General features: G+C 36.0%; 1 protein-coding gene across 2 annotated transcripts in view; it reads right to left on the minus strand.

Annotated features, from left to right (window-relative positions):
• Window positions 1–9,654, minus strand: part of LOC145987174 (neprilysin-11-like) — a 52,367-nt gene extending 42,713 nt beyond the window's left edge. For both annotated transcript variants that reach the window (XM_083121687.1, XM_083121686.1), the window contains exons 1-2: window positions 9,514–9,654; window positions 4,821–4,942 (exon numbers count right to left, since the gene is read on the minus strand). In XM_083121687.1, coding sequence (XP_082977813.1) covers window positions 4,821–4,942; window positions 9,514–9,638 — 247 coding nt within the window. In that variant the 5' untranslated portion in view covers window positions 9,639–9,654. The remainder of the gene's footprint in view (window positions 1–4,820; window positions 4,943–9,513) is intronic.
• Window positions 9,655–20,722: the final 11,068 nt, after the last annotated feature.

A 20,722-nucleotide genomic window follows, 5' to 3' on the forward strand; every position in this document is an offset into this window, starting at 1 on the left:
CAAAAGTTAGTTGTTTTTTACAACAGTTTTGTACTTGATACAGAGTCTGAAGAAGACCTTGCTAGAAGGTTGAAACGTTACGTTAGTTTATGTTTTTAATAAAATAAATTACTGCCTTGGTCAGCATATTTAGTTTTTCATGTGAATGTTGTTTGCCTTTGCGTATCTCTGCGAGCATTGCACCATCCCCACACGTATCCCCCTTTCTATAAAAAGTAACATGTCCACGTCCGATATCAATTCCAACTTGATCCTGGTCTGGAGCAACATAGCAGACCACGCCAAACCAGGAAGACTAGAAATATGCTGGATCTAATTTATAAATATTTATTGTTGTTTTTCTGAATACCTGAAAAACATCAGCAAGTATTGTTACGTCTAATTTGAGATATGCATCGTGATAATCCCCTAGAGTATTGCATTTCAATTCCTTCCATATTAATTTCGCATGTTCGTATTCTTCATTCGTAATTTCGGTTTTTTTTAAGTTGACTGAAGAATTCTTTTTGAGTTGGGAGAGTGTCATCGTCAAATTTAGATTCATCGGTTACATATTCGTAAGGATAAATGCCTTTACGTTTAATCAGTTCTACGTGTATGTTGGGAAAACTAGCTTTTGTAATTTTAAATTGTTCGTCAGTAAATTTACTCGCTAAAGCATCAAGACTTGCCGATAGGAATCTAAAAGAATCTAGAAACCTCATCTCTATGATTTCATTCGTTCCTGGAATTTTAACTTTCTTACTTATAGAAATATAACGTTCTTCGTTTTGAGCAAGAATATCTATTTTTTGCGTATCGTATCCAAGATTCCTAATTAAAAAATGGAACTCGTAATTGGATCCATTGTGAAAAAATATTGGTACGAATTTAGGCTTCTGGATCTTGAGGTTGCAGGTGTTACAGATTCCACTAATGTAGTTTCCGGTGAAATGATTATGGTGAAATACTTTCCGATTCTCATCCGTGAAATGTTGATCACACACCGGACACGTTTCAATGTTATTGTAAGATTGAAGTTCATCACTAGATAATGGAAGCATTGGTTTCGATTGGCATAAGAGGCTGCCAATTTTCTCCACCTCCTCCACCATTTTTTTAAAAAAGAGTTCAATAACATTCGGTCCGCGATATATATATGGTTTATCTATTCTATCCTGCCAAACAACAACATATCCAAAACTATTTGGATCATGAAGCTGGTACGGTGTTGTGGAAGAAAATTCGGGATCCGGATCGCAATAAGACAATGGTTTGAGAAAAGCCTCAAAGTCTGCAATGATAATGGCCGGATGTTCCAACAAGGCCTTGTACATTTTAAATTCTTCGAATTCATTTCCTTTGGGCATCAACATGCGAGCCGGTCTGTTGACTCCACAATAGACTTTATATTCAGAAAGTTTTTGTTTGGCAATTTCTTGATTTTGGAAATATTGGTAATTACGTTGGTCAAGATCGTCGAATACGGTTAAACACCTTGGACAAACTTCAATGTGTGCACAATGCTTGGTTGTTTGGCTTCTGACCAAGCGGGAGAGTGAACGAATTAGCGTGTAATGATGAACATCATCGTCAGCAATGAGAAGCAGATTGATTTCCACGGCTTCGTCATCAACAATATTATTTAACCTAACGGGGATGCACAAAATGCTTAACTGAAGTATACGAATATACATTTATAGCTAATCGTTTTCCTTCTCCATTTCGTACCCTGTTTTCAAACTTTGTTATGTCAGAAATAGCAACAGGGTATTCGATGCCTGTCATAGCATATTCAATCTCGTCTACATATTGTGTGTACTGACTAACCTGTTTCGGATTATTTAAACAATGAACCGGTTGAAGTGCCGCTAAAATGCACCACATAAAACATTTATTGTCGGTGTTATGAATACTCAGCACGGCTCTCTTATGCTGAATTTCTACCGGAAGTGGAACGTAGCTCGAAGCAGAAAAAGGTGTAAATTTGTTTACATAAGCGATTAATCTGTGAGGACTTCTACATAAAGACCAACCTGATCCCTCAGCCTCGAATTCATCATGTTTCCTAATTAATTCACTAGTAAGATTAGAATAAAAAACGTTCAAATTATCAATGTCTGCCAAATAAAGAACTTGGTTTCTCGTTTTATGCAAAAAAATATTTCTTGTACCATTGGTTTTCTCATATTCACAGATTAGATCAACATATACTTTTATGGAGTTGTTATCCAGTTTATTTTTCAAAATATTTATGATAGATGTTTTAATTTGACTCAAAAAACTAGAAATATCACAGCCTGGTTTCGAAGTAAAAAGAAAATCCAGGAGTTGGTTGTTGAATGCAGATCTAATCGGCTTTTGGTCATTAGACATCTTAATTTGTTTGGAAGTAGAAGCTTCAGCTTCAGGATGATCAATGTTTCTTTTCAATGTTCCATGTCTGGTTGATGCCTTGCAAATTTTCATGTGTTTACTTAAATTAGTAATGCTAATTATTTTTCCGCATTGAGTACAAGGTTTAGTAGGTAACAAACGATTTATTTTCGAGCTTGTTTCGCTACATCTTGCCCTATGCTTGCTAATATTAGTTTTGGGGATTAATTTCCCACAAATAACACATTGGATGAAATTGGTAGATGACATTTTTTTTAATATGCTTTAAGTAAATAACAATAAGACGCACAATCAACTCAAAATTCAAAAATATTCTATTTACTAGAAAAAAAAACACTTTTAAACTTACGATAATTGATAGAATGTAACTTAAAAGACAATAGTTATAATTATAATATTTTTTTCAGCTCTGTATTTATATATAAATTTTCTCGGGAAAGAATACAAAATTCAATACAAATACAAATTCATACAAATTCAATCTGTGTGAAAAACGACTTGAACCAGCTTCAAAATAAAATAATTGTAGCTATTACGATAAAATTTTCAGCTATGTTATTTATACAAAATTTCCGGAAACAACATCAAAACTTAATCTAATCGAAATTACTATGAAAAAAAATCACTTGATACACTTTTTAAACTTAAAATAATAAAATAGTATGTAGCTTTAAAATAAATGAAATACTTAACTTTTAACAAAAAAATGATGAGGAGCACTGCAACAACACGTCCGTACTCTTCAAACACTCTCACGATACTGACTAATCTATAATGCGAAAACCCTTTAAGTAACCTAAGCGCGGATGAAAACATCTGAAACAGTAAGTCAATCAGAAGACAACACATCATCGCATTACGTCATAACCAACAACACGCTAGATACGAGTCATCATAATATTGCGTAAACATTGCGTAATAACTTGTTGCATAACGTGTGGGTGAGTGTGGGTGTGGGTGGGTGTGGGTGTGGGTGTAGGTGTAGGTGGGGGTGGGGGTGGGTGGGTGTAGGTGGGTTTGGGTGTGGGTGTGGGTGTGTGTATTTAACTCGAAAGAAATTATGACTCTCGTACGAAGTATGAGATGAAAAAATCACAGATTTGCAATACTATAAAATCGACAAAAACATCATCAAAATAGGTTTACCACTGTGGTTAAATTAATAAAAATAATAGGCCTCGTACCACGTATTGGTTTGAACCGCTAAAATATATGTACTTGTACGAAATACGAGATGAAAAATCACAGATTTGCAATAGTATAAAATCGACAAAAACATCGTCAAAATAGGTTTTCCATTGTACTTAAATTAATAAAAATAATAGGCCTCGTACCAAGTACTATTTTGAAGATACATGATTACACTACTTCAATAATCCACTGATGCTCATATAAAATCGAAAATAAAGGATTCCCGGAAAACAATATTGTCATCTTCACTCACCTTAGCCACGGAGCTATAAAGTAGATGGGGAGGTAAGAGGGTAAGAGGGGTGGGTGACGCAGCCAATATAACAATACCACGTCACGTGCAAAATGTACACTCATGGCAAAAGTTGGTCTTTGTGGGCCGGAGCCAGTGGTGGTGACATAGCGGGGCGCGGGGGCTTATGCCACAGTTCACAGCCAAACGAGTACACGAAGGAGCCAGATCTGGCTCCAAAAGAGCGAAGTTGGCAACAGTGATCGGCAGCTGTAGCAGCGAGAAAGACCTAGGGGAAAATGTCCCTCTCCCCCTTAAGTTAACCGCGAAGAAGGGATTAGACGAAAATTTTGTAGTGGGAACGAAAAGGAGATATTCTCCTTATTTCGCCCAATGTGCTGTATGGCTGCTTTAGAAACTATAACGATAACGTTTGATACACAGGAACTTTAATATTATAATTTTCAGGAACAATTTCATTATTATCAGAGATTGAATCGAGAAATATTTCAAATTGTAAAATCAGTATAACATCACCAGTTTGTACTATAACAATCATATTTAAAAGAAGGAGAGTGAACATGGCATTTATAAGTTTAGAGAAACCTTGAAATACGAAAATAGAACCAAAAATATTTTTGAAAATATGCGTATAAACCATATCTACTAATGCTCTCAGTTTTCCATTATTTTCTGGTCTTGCTTTTCTTTTGGGGGGTCGTAACGTTGTTAGAAAATAATTAATTGAAGATATGTAGTATACGATAATTAGTAGTATAAGCAAAACATTTAATTTATCTTTCAAGTCTTACTGTTGTATTTATTATCAATAATGATTTTTTATATTTCTAAATACTGTATATAATTTATAACTAAGAATTGAACTACTCACACAGAGTAGCTACATAGTATTACACCGATAGCAGACAACACATATCTTCTATCACGTATTTATAAAACTAAATTAAGAATTCCAACAAACAAAATTTCCAACGCTAGAAGACAAGTTGGGCTTACGTACCTGAAACAATGTCTGACTGTTTCTTTTCCGCGAATGCAGTAGCAACATTCAAAGAGAACACGGTCATTAAAATGGTTAATGCTTCCAGATAAGACTTCGGTCTCTGCCAGAAACATTTTCCGCTGGAAAGGAGAGTGTTTGATGTCAATAGAACTTGCACTGATCTGCACTGAGGACAATACATATTACATTAGACTTATCGATTACATACATGCTTCACCTTAGTTTCCAGATACACGTATACGTCCACAACCACCGTGCTATAAATCTCGCTCCTACAAAGGGAACCTAGCGAACAGTCAAACACAAACACACATATGCATGACCTTCATTTCGAGAATAAATTAACACGTGTACGATTCTTGAGTATTTTACGAATTGTAAACTTTCAATTCAACTCTTATCAGTTTTGCAAAATGATAATTTTCTTTCGATCATTCATGCCTTTCAAGCTGCGTCTACATTGTCAAATGAAGAAAAGGCATTAACGTACATCAGCTGAATTATAATTTCAATAAGATGAAAGAAGTTTCTTTTTTCCGTAAAAGTTCCCAGATGCCTCCTTCATTCCTATTCCTCTCTCTGGTGTTCCCAAAAGATCAACATTACACTTTCTCACAAGTTAGCAAAAATAACAAGGTTAATTTTTGGTCTTCAATGACTCGATTACAACGATAGGGGAGAGATATGTTGACAAGATAAGTATTTCAATATTATGTAGGGTGGGTCTGTAACTACGTAACATGTAAATACGTAGTTACGAAACAGATAAATAAGTTCCATATATTATGAACGTCACATCTCTCTCTCTTGCTCTTTCTCATTATCTTTCTTTCTGTCTCTTTGCCTCAATTTGTATTTTCCTTTCTCTCTTCATACTTATTTCTTCTTTGTTTACTTCTCTTATTGATGTTATTGGCTTAAGCCATTGTGTTCGTCGCAAATCGATGTCTTGAATCAAAAATGTAGGGAAGCCCCCTCTTTTAGACACACACACATTCGCCTAGCTTGACTGAGACCAACCTCTGGTGACGAAGCGATTAGCGTAACGTGCCATGACATCAGGAGTTCTAGGTTCGAATCCTGGAAACGTGTTTGTCCCATCATGGGTGCCCGAAGGAAGGGTCTAGCGTGTTGGGGGGGGGGGGGGGCAGTTGAATAAATCAGCTTTGGAAAGGAAAATAATGTCTACTTAATCTTCCCTTCTCTCTTTTAACTGCATCTTTTGTCTTTTCGTAACATTCTGTCTTCCTTTTTTCGGTATCCCTTTCTTCATGTTTACTTCGTCTTCATTTGATTATTTCATTTTCTATGTTTCCCCCTCTTGATTTCTGTCTCATTTTCTTCTTTATTCTTTCTTCCTCTCTCTGTGTAAATCTGTCTTGCGTCTATATTTTCGTTCTTCTGTCTCTACCTCGCGGCTTTATTTTTGTTCTCCTCTCCTCTTCTCTCTCTCTTCTTCCTCTTTCATATCTTAATCTTTCTCTTTTTTTAGTAACTTTTTCTGTCTCGCTTTTTATTTTCTTTCTTCATCCTCTTTTTTGCTCTTTCGTTTCTAACTCTCTCTCTCTTTCTGTGTCTTGCCTCTTTATTTACCTGTCTCTCTCTCTCTTTCTTTTTTGTATGTTTATTATTATTTCTTCTACATATCTCTCCCTCACTCTTTTCTTCCTTTCTCTGGATCCCTTCACTGTGCCTGACTCATTTATTTCTCTTCATTTCTTTAGTTCTCTACCATTTTTTACATGTATTTTCTCTCTCACATAACTTTTCGATTTCCATCCCTATCCAAAATAGTTTATTTCATTATTTAATTATTCACCCTTGTTGTGTATAGCAAGTCTTTGGAGCAGTATAAAATGACACAAAGCTTGAATACTTGCATATCCCCAACATTTCTTCTACACCTATAACTAACATTTCGCCTTAATTCTAAGCGCACACCACGCGTTTTACACTAGGAGAAGTTGGCATTATTTCTTATGAAAAATATATCGTCTCTAGTCAATATAATAATTCAAACAAAAGTAATAATTTCGTAAATCATAAATAATCGAATTGTGAAAGGTTATAAATTATTGCATTGTTTGCGAGGTTTGTTCAAAGACTGTTTTGCAAGAATGTGTAATATTGTATACATCGAGTCATCAAAACATAGTTTGAGTAACTGTAACAAACGGTTTGCAAGTTCATATATGCAAATATGCGTGCACAGACACAATGTGTACTTGTAAAATTTTCAAATGGGGAAATTTCGGTAACTACTTCTGAGGCAACCAGAGCGGGGATTTCCCACTCGTACCTTTCTTCAAATACCACCCGGTACATATATAGGACACATCAGAAATTTTTGTTCAGTTTATTTCAGTTTTTGAGCGAAACGGAAAACTAATAGTTTCTTTTAACATCTTTAAAATCGAAATGGTTGGATCGTACGAATTAGAGAGAGATGCCACTGATACGTAAAATTGTACTTTGAAGCGAACGACAGCTTTAGTTTCTTTTTTAAAAAATAATAACAGCTATTGCATATTGTTTGCAACGGTACCAGTGTTTCTACATAAAAAAGATCCCCGTAGATATGACATGAAAGTATTGCCTAACCATAAACAATATGAAACTTTGGATAATCTTAATATTACAGAGGTAGGAATTGAAGACGTAGAAAAAGCAATTAAAAACTTAAAATCTAAGAAACCAGCCGGGCCGGACTAGATACTGCCCTATGTAGTCAAAGGTTGCAGTAATACGTATATTCAAATACCCATTATATCTAATTTTTAATTTAATTCTTGCAAAACACAAATTTCCTGAAAAATGGAAAGACACGGCAATTTGTCCACTTGCCAAAAGCAATAACACTAATGACGTACAAAACTACCGACCAATAAGTATACTATCAGCCCCAGCAAAAATATTCGAAAAAATCATGCACTGTTACATATTTACCCCCGTAAAACATGTAATATCATCGTTGCAGCATGGCTTTGTACCACGTAGATCGGTGTTGACCATCTCTCCGATATTACCAATTTTATTAGTTCAACATTGGACAAAGGAGGTCAGGTTGACGCAATATATACCGACTTTTGAAAAGCGTTCGACTTGGTTAACCACGATATCCTATTAAGTAAATTAGCATGCTTCAATATTTCTGAACCACTGCGTCAACTGTTCGCTCCCTATTTGCAGAACCGTAAGCAGTACGTAACGCATAAAGGCCACACATCCGACGAGATAAGAGTCACCTCAGGAGTACGTCAGGGGTCTAACCTTGGGCCACTTCTTTTCACATTACTTATTAACGATTTGCCGGATTCATTTGAAAACTCACACAAATTGCTGTTTGCAGATGACCTAAATTTTACAGGAAAATAAGCAAACAAGATGACGGTGTGCAACTTCAAAATGATGTTACAAAGTTAGAAACGTGGACAAAAATCAATGATTTAACACTAAATATCAATAAATGTCATTATGTAATATATACTCCAAAGAAAAAAAAACCAGTTGAATTTCAGTATCAAATATACAACAATCATCTGGCAAGAAATTTTACTGTCAAGGATTTAGGGGTTATTTTTTATTCAAATCTTACTTTTAATAAACACGTAGAACAAATAATTAGTGAAGCGTTCAAGAACCTTGGGTTTATTCTTAGAATAGGGAGGGATTTCAAGAATATAGAGACACTAAAAGTTTTGTATTATTCATATGTAAGACCAAAACTCGAATATGCTTCTGTTATATGGAATACAGACACACCGAACTACAGTGTAGCAATTGAAAGAGTCCAATCGAGATTTCTTAGATTTTTAAAATACAAATTTCAGAAAGTTTACCCCGCATTTAAACACTACGACGACCTAATATATGAATGTCGGTTTACAAAGCTGTGTCACAGAAGAACGTTACATGAAATAGTATTCTTGTGGAAATTGCTAAATCACGAAATAGATTCTGAACATCTACTCTGCCAGATTAATTTTCGAATGCCGTCGTCAAAAACTAGACTAAAGAATGAAGTTTTTCTTATAAAGAAGGCTAGATCCGAAATTAAAAAGAAATCTCCGTTGTGGAGAATGTGCACCAGTTACAATAACTTGCTAATCAAGAATAACACCATTGACATCTTTTATATATATAGACATATATATAATTTCTATCTCTATATTACAGAAGTATATGTAATTGTATTGACTATGTATCCTTCATATGGGCTCTGTAATTAGGTTATGTACCTGTCGAGTTCAATAAATAAATATATAAATAAATAAACAATGTTTCCTTCAGATTTAAAGCCACTGGGTTCCTGTTGGCTGACTTGTCACGCGATAGAAATATCGTCTGGGGTAAAAGTATGCATTGCTCTCGGAGCAAAGTTACGCATGAGTATTTTACCCCAATATACTTTCAATGCTTTTCCGTCTATTTTGTTAAACGTTCGGTGTTAGTATATTAAACAAAATGCGGATTTAAGAGGAATCGTCGAAAGGAAGCTTCAAAGATTCATCCTTTTCCTAAAAATGTAAATTTTCTTTTGTAAATTTATGCATTTTTCATTTTGTTAAATGTTCAGTGTTAGTATATTAAACAAAATGCGGATTTAAGAGGAATCGTCGAAAGGAAGCTTGGTGCTTTGAAAATTCCTTCTTTGAAATCTTCTATAGACTGGTATGAAAACATGACTTACGAATTGGTCACTTCTTCCAATTGATTGTGCAGCAAAAGAAATTTCTTGTTATTTAAAAACATGCCTCGCAAAGTTTCGACACGCCGCAGCACTATTAAATTTTTTCTCCACATCTGAAGTCTCATACCTTCAACTACAGTACTCGAGAGTGTTAATAAAATTATATGTCTTACCAGATTGTTGTTAGAGATAGCAAAAGAATGAAAAAATTATTACAGTTTTTTTATTAGCAATATTTCCAATGCAGAAGTATGTTTTCTTTTCAGTACAGTTTTGATTACTTTTAACAAGCTTATTTTTATACACATGGTACATATTTAATAACTTTTCGTGTATTGAAAATAAGTCATTATTTCTTTCTCTCTTCCTTATTCAGATGTACTTTACGCCATATTTTTTTTTAATTATTTAAATAAAAGTGACTATATTGTGATATTATCCTAGGAAATTGCGAGTAATTGAAACCTACACATTTTTATCAACATAAAACTAGATTCCAATATTAATATTTCTTGTATTCTTAACTTAGACATGGTACATAACTTTTTACTACAGCGCCTTGAATAACGTAGTGTGGAAAACGCGCACGGTTCTGCGCTCTCTGGCTGGTTCCACTCGAAAATGATCCGCTAGAGGCGCTGGTGTTGAACCCGGTGCTTGGTATTCGACTGCTTATAATGGAAGTAAATGGAGTTTTCGCTGCAACGTCTGATTCTTTTACATGAAGCATTTCTATGAATGTGATAATTGCTATGATATTTGGTACAGTGGTCGCGAAGATATTAACGAACATTTTAGACAGTCGACCACGTCCTGTTATCGTCATACTTTCGTTAATAATACGGGAGAAAAAATACGCGTGGAATGTTCTTGGCAACTAAATTTTTGTGTATGAATTAGGTTCATTATTATTATTATCATCATCATCATTTCTTTTAAAGTTATACACACTGAATCATTTGTATTTTTTATATTTACTGTATCTTTTCTTCCGCTTTAAACTAATCTCGGCGATGATGATAATGACGATTGCATGAAACGACAAGGGGAACCCCACAAAACTTTCTTAGTGCCATCGACATGAGTGTAAGGCAACTTTCAAACCAATGGGACAAGCGACACGGGATGTTCACACTGTCACACTAGTGACACACACTTCCAGACTGTAAAATAGCATTCATTGCACATGAGGCTCCAAACAGCAAACGACACGTTCATATGGCGTATTCGCGTGCTACTTGTTACTTCGGTCGGAGCAGGGAAAGTTCCCAACTAAGTGACAAGCGACATGCTGCCTTCAGTCTATTAGCAAGCGTTGCTTGCGAATAACAGATAGGCGACACGATAAACCGCACATTACAACAACAGATCTAGGCGACAAACTGGGCCATTTCCTCAATAGCTTGCAACATGTTGCCGTGGTTTGTTGTTCGCGCATACGCGATGCAATGAGTGTCTTGCTTTAGTGAGATTGCGCACCAAAGCGACAAGCGGCACGCGACACTTATCGTTTGAGGATTTCACCAACCGAACGCTGGCCTGTGCTTCCCGTCATGCCGCTACGATGTGAAATGTTGCTGTTGATTGGCTCCTTTCCAAGCAACATGTGTCGCTTCGGTATGAAAGTTGCCTTGGACCGAATGACCCGTGTCGCTTTGGTCTGAAATCCTCGTATCGTTTGTCGCGTGTCGCTTTGGTCTAAAATCTCCTTGAGGAAACGGTGCAGTCAGAGCTTGTGTCCCTACGGTTCGAAAGGCTGCATTGATATCCGACTGCTCGCTTTCAAGCGACATTTGTGGTTTGTCGCCTCGGTATGAAATATCTCTCAGGATACTATTTATATTCTAATAACATAGAAAAATAAACTCTAATACACAGTCCAAGACCTGACGTCCGGAATCACATTGCGATGTTTCTTCTTGTGTTACGCATGCTATTTATTTATTAATTTTATTTTACTTTTCTTTCCAAATTAATGTCATTTCGTGACTGCAAATCACTCCACAAATATAACTGTTTCCATCAATTCACGTACCGCCTTTAAAGACAAACAAATCTACATAATATATTCATGGACGTCCGCAGGATTTTTTCCAGGGAGGGGCCAAGGAAGGTATTTTTTTCCAGGGGGGGGCAAACGAAGACAAATTTTTCCCAAAAATAGTGATGTTCTCTAAAAAACATTGCTTAAATTTGAATTTATGGTGTTCATGCAATAATTAACACATATTATTGTGGCTAAAATGAAATTATATGTGTGAAATACATATTTTTTGGTTGACTTTCATTTTCCAGGGGGGGGCACGGCCCCCCCTTGCCCGCTTTCCGGACGCCCATGAATATATTCCAAAAACTAACAAAGCCGCATTACTTTCATAAGAAAATTAGCACCGACATTGACCGCACTGCCATCTATGTTTCTCATCCGTCTGGGGAACCAGTTTCTTGGGTCGTTTTCCACACTGCGTTATTCAAGGCGCTGTACTTTTTACAAAGGCCGAGTCTGCTGACACGCGCGTGGCAAATCTTAAGAACAGATGAAGACGAGTGACCGAAGTGTCACAAATTGACGACACAAACCTGCGCCCAAAGTGAGTTTCAGTTAACACGTGTAATAATAATACGTGCACCAATATTTTTGTTTTAATTGAAGTGTCATTTTGCCCCTCAAAAATGCAAGTTTATTATGTATTTAGAACACGGAGTATCGTAGAATAGTTGGAATGAATGTACAGGTAATTTAGAACTTTTTTTAAGAAAGCATTTAGCGATATTACCTTAGGTAATGCTAACAGATCGTAACCTACTAGGGACCTAAACTTGAATCTCGTAGGAGAACTACTAAGGCAGGGGGTGCTCGTTCGGCGGCGCAGATCGTATGCGTAGTTGTCCGTGGATGCATGACGTCATCGTCGAAACACTCGGCACACGGAAAAGGCTGGTTCCTTATGCAAATATTGAGATATTTGACAACGAATATCTTCTAAAATATAGTAGCAGGGGAAAAGTTACAACTTTTACTGTTAAGATTCATCCTTTCTAATCAATTTATCACAAAGTTGATTCAAATGTGTAAAATGGATTTCAAGAAATCGTTTTACAAAGGAACCCCTGTTTTGTTCTCTTCAGGATTCCAATGTAAGGGAGTTTTAAATTAAGCGCGTTGGATTTATTTTTGCTGTATGTTTTGAAGTAGATGCATAACTTAAAAATACAGTAATCCGAAAAATAATTATAATAAATTACTATTACTAATTATAGAACCACAGTGGTATAGTCGGAGTCGGCCTCCGTGGCGGAGTGGTTAATTCAGCGAGCTACGAGGCCAGGTGTCCCGGGTTCGAATCCCGGCTAACAAATGGATGTTTTGTGTTTGTCGGGGGATACTACAGCATAAGGGTATTCCTTTAAAAAATAAAAAAAGAAGTTGGTATGACGTCTGACTGTCACGCGGGAGACCCGGGTTCGATTCCCGGAATTCTTCTGCCTTGTCCCCGCACAAAGCGGCTCTGGGGCTTGCCCAGCCTCAAGTCAGTGGATTCCTGCGGGTAACTCTGAGGGGTGAAGGCGGCCGGAGGGTGGTGCCGATCACATAACCTCCAAGATGACCGAGATCGAGAATATGTGGGGCAATACCCTCCATGTTCCCTAAATGTGCCTTCATGGCACGGTGCCAGTGCCGGATCTACAACCCCAGAGACAAGTAAGCCTTTAGGGGGAGCCCTCAGTCATTGGCATAGTAGAGGGTTCGTATATGCGCATATAAAAAAATAAACGTAATTACTCAAGAGGTACAGAAACGAATACAATATACGCACGTAAATGTAAAGTTAAAGTTCCCTGTGCATGTAGCACCGTGCCATGAAGGCACATTTGGGATATGTGGGAGCAAGGTCCCGCATGTTATCGATGCCGGACATCTTGGAGGTGATGTGATGGGCATCACTCTCCGGCCGCTTTTACACCCCCTCCCCCCAACGTGTACCATTTGATTTCATGCTGGGTGGACCCTGGATCAGCTTTTTGCGGGGACAAAGCCGGAAAAATTCCGACCTTAGATCAAATCAGGCTACAATTTCACGAAAAATGCTGTGGTGAAGGTTTCTTCAACCTATCTTTAATCAGGAAAGAGTTTTGACTGCATGATTGTAACAAATGTATCATTCTACAGCTGTGAGAAAATAGTGTCATATATATATATATATATATATATATATATATATATATATATATATATATATATATATATATATATATATATCACATCACCACCGGTGCCGAAACCGAGAGGGGGCAGAGGGGCCCGGGCCCATCAAGTTCTCGTTTGACTCCCCTATAAGGGGCCCAATACATATCTTCCAACATATTACATAACTTTTGCACACAGAAACTTCGCACACACCAGGTGGGAAATTACGCAGGATTCTGCTCAGAAATGGGCAGAATCAATAATGTGGGACTATCACTCAGTTTGAGGGTGATTCTTGTGCTTATGCGTTTACTATTTCAGTATTTCCTTTTTCAAACTGACAATGAATTAAGGAAAAGGCATGGCATATTATCAATGAATATGTTCGAGAATAGAGGAAGATACATGTGAATACTGCAGTTTTCATGCTCTTGAATGAGCCAGTCCATTGCAAAATAGGCTCCTTTTTCTCCCTTCGGAAATGTCAAATCTTGGGGCTTCCTTTTTTATGTAAATATGTGTGAAGATATTAAACTCCTATAATGGATAAGTATTATAAACAGAATGTGATAAAAAATTCTGTCAAAAGTTACATGTCAAGTATTATGTTGTATAATTACATAATCACAGTGTAGTAGTTCCTCCACTCATATAGGGGGTTAGGCGTAGAGCTGACAACTCTGCACTGTAAAAAGCCATGTCAAGAATCAGCAATATAAGGCCATGGATGTTCCCAAGGTAAAATATTCCGGAGGTAAAATAGTCCCCCGTTCGGATCTCCGGGTGGGGACTACTTTGGGAGGTCCCTGGACTAAGGATAAGATCTACATTAGGAATAAGGATATTAAATTAGGCACCTGGAATGTTCTGAGCCTTTACCGGCCTGGAGCATTTCAGTGTACAGTTAATGAGATAGTTAAGTATAAATTAGATGTAGTAGCTGTCCAGGAAGTTAGGTGGCCAGGAGAAGGGAATTGTAAAACTAAAAATTATACTTTTTTCTATGGTGGTACTGAAAATCATAAATTTGGAACAGGCTTTTTCATAAATAATAGAATTATCTCGGCTCTTAAAACAGTAGAATTTATTAATGATAGGATATCATATGCAGTTTTACAGGGTAGGTGGTGTAAAATTATTTTAATAAACATACATGCACCAACGGAAGATAAAGATGATAATACTAAAGATGATTTTTATACAGAGTTAGAACAGGTCTTTGATAAATTTTTTCAGTATGATATGAAAATTCTGTTAGGTGACTGTAATGCACAGATTGGCAAAGAGGAGACATTTAAACCCACGATTGGTAAAGAAAGTCTTCATGAATTAAGTAATGATAATGGTATAAGATTGATTACTTTTGCAACCTCAAAGAATTTAATTGTTAAAAGTACCACTTTTAAACATAAAGATATCCATAAATATACCTGGTCTTCTCCAGATGGTAAAACTCATAATCAGATAGATCATATTCTCATTGATAAGAGAAGACATACTAGTATAATTGACGTTCGTACACATAGAGGTGCGGACTGTGCCAGTGACCATTTTTTAGTAATTGCTAAATTAAGAGATAGACTCTTAGTGTTAAATCATAAGCAACAAAGCACCTGGTATTGATTTAATACCAGCTGAGTTAATTAAATATGGTGGAAATTCATTAATATTTCAAATTCATAAATTAATTTGTTTAATATGGAATAAAGAAGAAATCCCTCAACAGTGGAAAGAATCCATAATTGTTCTTGTGTTTAAAAAAGGTGATAAAATGAACTGCAATAATTACCGTGGAATTTCTCTACACTCAACAACATATAAAATATTATCTAACATTCTTTTAACAAGACTAACCCCATATGCTAATGAAATTATAGGTGATTATCAATGTGGATTTAAACGTAACAGGTCAATTACAGATCAAATTTTTCACATCAGACAGACACTTGAAAAAAGTGGGAATATAATCAAAATGCCCATCAGCTATTCATTGATTTCAAAAAAGCATATGATTCGATCAAAAGAGATAAATTATATAATATATTAGTAGAGTTTGGAATACCTAAGAAGCTTGTTAGTATGATAAAAATATGCACCAGTGAAACAGAAAGTAAAATTCGTGTGGGTATTAATACGTCTGACAAATTTACAATTCATGATGGGTTAAAACAAGGAGATGCATTATCTCCATTGCTCTTTAATTTTGCCTTAGAATATGCTGTTAGGAAGGTAAAAGAAACTAAAGAAGGACTAAAATTAAATGGTGTGACTCAGTTGTTAGCATATGCAGATGGTGTAGACTTACTGGGGGATGATGTGAATACAATTAAGAATAATGCTAAAATATTTTTCAAAACAGCTAAAGAGATAGGTTTGGAAGTTAACAAAGAGAAAACTAAATACATGCTTACAGGCCGAAACCAAGTGTTAGGTAATAATCAAAATCTAATTATTGATAACAACTCGTTTGAACCAGTTTCCAAATTGAAATACTTAGGAGTAATATTAACAAATGAAAATTATATTAAAGAGGAAATAAAAAGTAGGCTTAATTCAGGAAATGCATGTTACTTCTCTCTTCATAAACTTTTGTCGTCTCGTTTAATATCTAAGAAACTAAAAGTTAAAATATACAAAACAGTAATTTTGCCTGTAGTATTATATGGATGTGAAACTTGGTCCCTTACATTGAAAGAGGAACATAAATTGAGAGTATTTGGAAATAAGATCCTTAGGAAAATCTTTGGACCTAAAAGAGATGAGGAGACACGTGAGTGGAGAAGGTTACATAATTTAGAACTACATAATTTGTATTCATGTCCAGATATTATTAGAATAGTTAAATCAAGAAGACTTAGGTGGGCAGGCCATGTGGCTCGAATGGGAGAGGAAAGAGGAGTTTACAGGATTCTTGTTGGGAAACCTGATGGTAAGAGACCTGTAGGAAGGCCAAGACGAAGATGGAGGGACAACGTTGAGATGGACCTAAGGGAAATCGGTAGAGATGGAAAAGAGTATATAGATCTTGCTCAAGATAGGGAAAGATGGAAGGCCTGTGTTGCTGCAGCCATGAACCTTCGGGTTTAAGAAGGCTAGATAGTTAGTTAGGTAGTTAGTATGTTTTGAAATAAGATTATTTTGTTCTTGTCAACTGAAATCATGCCTAAATGCTATGGAAAGCTGTGAAAACTATTATCACGAAACTAACGGAAGAAATCTAAAATACCACAGCTTAATTTATATAAAAAATGCGGGATTGCCCATTTTTGTGAAAATGGCATTGTGCGAGATCTAAAAGCAGAACTTTTTAATATTGTATGTAAATGTAAGGGTGTAATAAACGTGACTGCTTCCCGTAAAATATCACTGCACTTTCCACATTTCTCTTTTATCTTTTCTTTGGCGCCGTCAATAGCTTCAACACTTTGTTTTTTTATATATATATATTTGTCACATATTTGTTTTAATTAGTATTCTGCTCGTTCCGCCACCTGAACGCAGCAGCTAGGGCTCAAAGGGCAGTGCAGTTACACCGGAAGAAGGCTCGGAAATGGCAGGCTTCAGAAGTTAACTCATCCAAATTAAATTCAACAAGTATGTGCTCTCTCTAAATTTAAATCATAGTTCACAAATAATTTGATTAAAAGTTTTAAAAGTATCTGTCTTATTTAATAGCGTATTAATTGGTGCATTCTTCTCCAGCATAGCTATAGGCAGTGACCACACTACAGGGAGAGCAGGAACGCTCCCCTATTCTCGTTCGACAATTTATCTCTCTCTATCTTATCTGACCCCAGCAAAACGACAAAAATAAATAAATGAATGAATGCTCTTTTAGCCAAAATATGCATTTTTGTGTCGTATGTAACGGAATAATAAACATGATTGCCCCGGGAAAATATGACTTACCCCTCCATCTTTACTATTGCGCCGTCACTAGCTACAACATATTTTGATTTATATTGTTCCCACATATTTATTTTAATTTTAGTATTGTGAATCATACTCCACTCACGTAGCCCCCCCCCCCCCCACACACACACACGTACGATTTCAGTTGTAAGTTTTAGACTAAGCTTGTCAAATGTTCACTTATATCTTTGTATTCTTGAGCCATTTAAAAAAAATCATTTCGCCCCTTCTTCTGGACTATTTCATAGCAATGTTTTCCCACTGGAAGCCCCTTTGCAGATCGAGATCCGAGGCTATAGCCTTCCCAAGTCACCGTCCCCTCCAAATACTCTCTTGGCCTCATGAAAGAAAAATATATGTATTTCTACGAAATATTAATTTGACTTGGCAGTTTCTTTTTTCGAACAGGAATAAGTTTTAAATTTTAATAGCTTATAAATTTTCACTAGCAATTTTGAGTAAAGGTTTTGCGTAACCCTAAAAGTACATTTAGAGACTGCAAGGTCAACTCTCGATATTTCAGATATATTAATAATTTTCATCACAGCGTCTTGTAATAATTATTTGTTACGTCAATAATCTTCTCGCAAATGTTTCTCGCATATTAAAACATAGATGCCATTTTCTGTTTATTTCCTTGTAATGCTGACCTCCGTGGCGAAGTGGTTAGCACAACACTTTTCGTAGCCAAGGGCCCCCACGTTCGAAAGTATTAGATCGAAGTTCTGGAAATAAGTAATCACAGTATACAAGGAAATATGAGGTGGTATGAGGATTTATTACATCGGCTTCAGCCCATTGTTTTAGTATTTCAAACAATTTATTAAATGGATGAGGATGATTTTCCCATGATTTAAGGAGGAATTTTATTGTTAATTGAATTCGCCTGTGACTCAAAGAAGTTTCTTTACTCTCCATATAGGGTCAATCCATATGAAATCATACCAGCTGGTTGCTTGACCATTTTTAAAAAAAATATTTTTTGAGTGGTGTGAGCCTCATATATTGACAGTTCAGAACCACTCTTATTTTATTTCTACTATCACCGATTTGAAGATGGCGGGCATTTTTTTATCATGGCGCGCGTCATTTTCTCCATTCGTAAGCATCAGCGGCAACTTTTTTTTCTCAGCTCTGGTAAGTCCTACGACAATGAGACAAAATCTGTGATGTTAAGCACATTATAGGCTACAATTATATTTCTGTGTAATTTTCTAAATATTATTCCTTCATAATAAATTTTAAGGTTAAAATTGTGTATTTTAATCGCTCAAAATGACATTTTCGGACATTTTTTTGAGGGGGAAGGCAGTTTGCTTGACACTTGAATTTTTTTGCGCAAGTTCCTGTGTACCAATAGAGTACGTCAAAATTATTTGAAGCTTGAGACTTTAATATTTGTTTTTCTACAGGGTCATAAACATGTACTTTTTGTTAAAAAAGTCCAAGTTCAGGGTTAAATATCTCTGGTGGGCAGTTGTTTAAAAATCTGAAATTTGTACACAATACAGTACTTCAGGATAAGTAACTTCAGTAAAAATTTTGAGTTTGAGATTTAATTGGTTTAGGAGATACAAAACTCGTGAAAAATTCAACATTTTGCATTAAATATGGCATGCCTAATTTCAATTCTTATTAACATTTTGTGTTGAAATTCTGCAAACTGTAATTTGGAATGTCAATGAACAACATTACAATCCTGAAATGGATCTACAATAAAGTATATATACGAGGGCGTGCTGAAAAGTAACGCTTCCTATGTTTTTATTTTCTTTGTTACCTTGTAAACGCATTTTGGATTTTGAGCAACCATACATTGCACTTATAAGACTTTCCCGCTTCTCAATTGAAGGTTTCAAACTTCTATCGCAAGGGGGTGCTGAACTATTGCGAGGAAAATGGCAGCATGTAACCATGCAATGTTGGTGAAGCGCCTGAAGTAGCGTGCCGTGATCGAGTTTATAACCGCAGAAAATGTGCTAGAAATTGACATTCATCTGAGACTGAGGGCACTTTATGGGGATGAATGTGCAGACATCAGTACTGTGCAATCGTGGGCTGTTCATGCTCATAAAGATAACCCCAGCTGAAGAAATCTCAGCTATGTGAGAGAATGGAATGAAAGGCCGCGAAATGCAACTGATGGAGGTTATCGGAATCGTGTTCAGCTGGGGTTATCTTTACGAGCATGAACAGCCCAAGATCGCACAGTACTGATGTCTACACATTCATCCCCATAAAGTGCCCTCAGTCTCAGATGAATGTCAATTTCTAGCACATTTTCTGCGGTTATAAACTCGATCACGGCACGCTACTTCTGGCGCTTCACCAACATTGCATGGTTACATGCTGCCATTTTCCTCGCAATAGTTCAGCACCCCCTGGCGATAGAAGTTTGAAAACTTCAATTGAGAAGCGGGAAAGTCTTATAAGTGCAATGTATGGTTGCTCAAAATCCAAAATGCGTTTACAAGGTAACAAAGAAAATAAAAACATAGGAAGCGTTACTTTTCAGCACGCCCTCGTATATACTTTATTGCAGATCCATTTCAGGATTGTAATGTTGTTCATTGACATTCCAAATTACAGTTTGCAGAATTTCAACACAAAATGTTAATAAGAAATGAAATTAGGCATGCCATATTTAATGCAAAATGTTGAATTTTTCACGAGTTTTGTATCTCCTAAACCAATTAAATCTCAAACTAAAAATTTTTACTGAAGTTACTTATCCTGAAGTACTGTATTGTGTACAAATTTCAGATTTTTAAACAACTGCCCACCAGAGATATTTAACCCTGAACTTGGACTTTTTAAACAAAAAGTACATGTTTATGACCCTGTAGAAAAACAAATATTAAAGTCTCAAGCTTCAAATAATTTTGACGTACTCTATTGGTACACAGGTACTTGCGCAAAAAAATTCAAGTGTCAAGCAAACTGCCTTCCCCCTCAAAAAAATGTCCGAAAATGTCATTTTGAGCGATTAAAATACACAATTTTAACCTTAAAATTTATTATGAAGGAATAATATTTAGAAAATTACACAGAAATATAATTGTAGCCTATAATGTGCTTAACATCACAGATTTTGTCTCAATGTCGTAG

The sequence above is a fragment of the Lepisma saccharinum genome, chromosome 4 (assembly GCF_977018435.1).
Source record: "Lepisma saccharinum chromosome 4, izLepSacc3.1, whole genome shotgun sequence".
Taxonomy (NCBI): Eukaryota; Metazoa; Arthropoda; class Insecta; order Zygentoma; family Lepismatidae; genus Lepisma; species Lepisma saccharinum.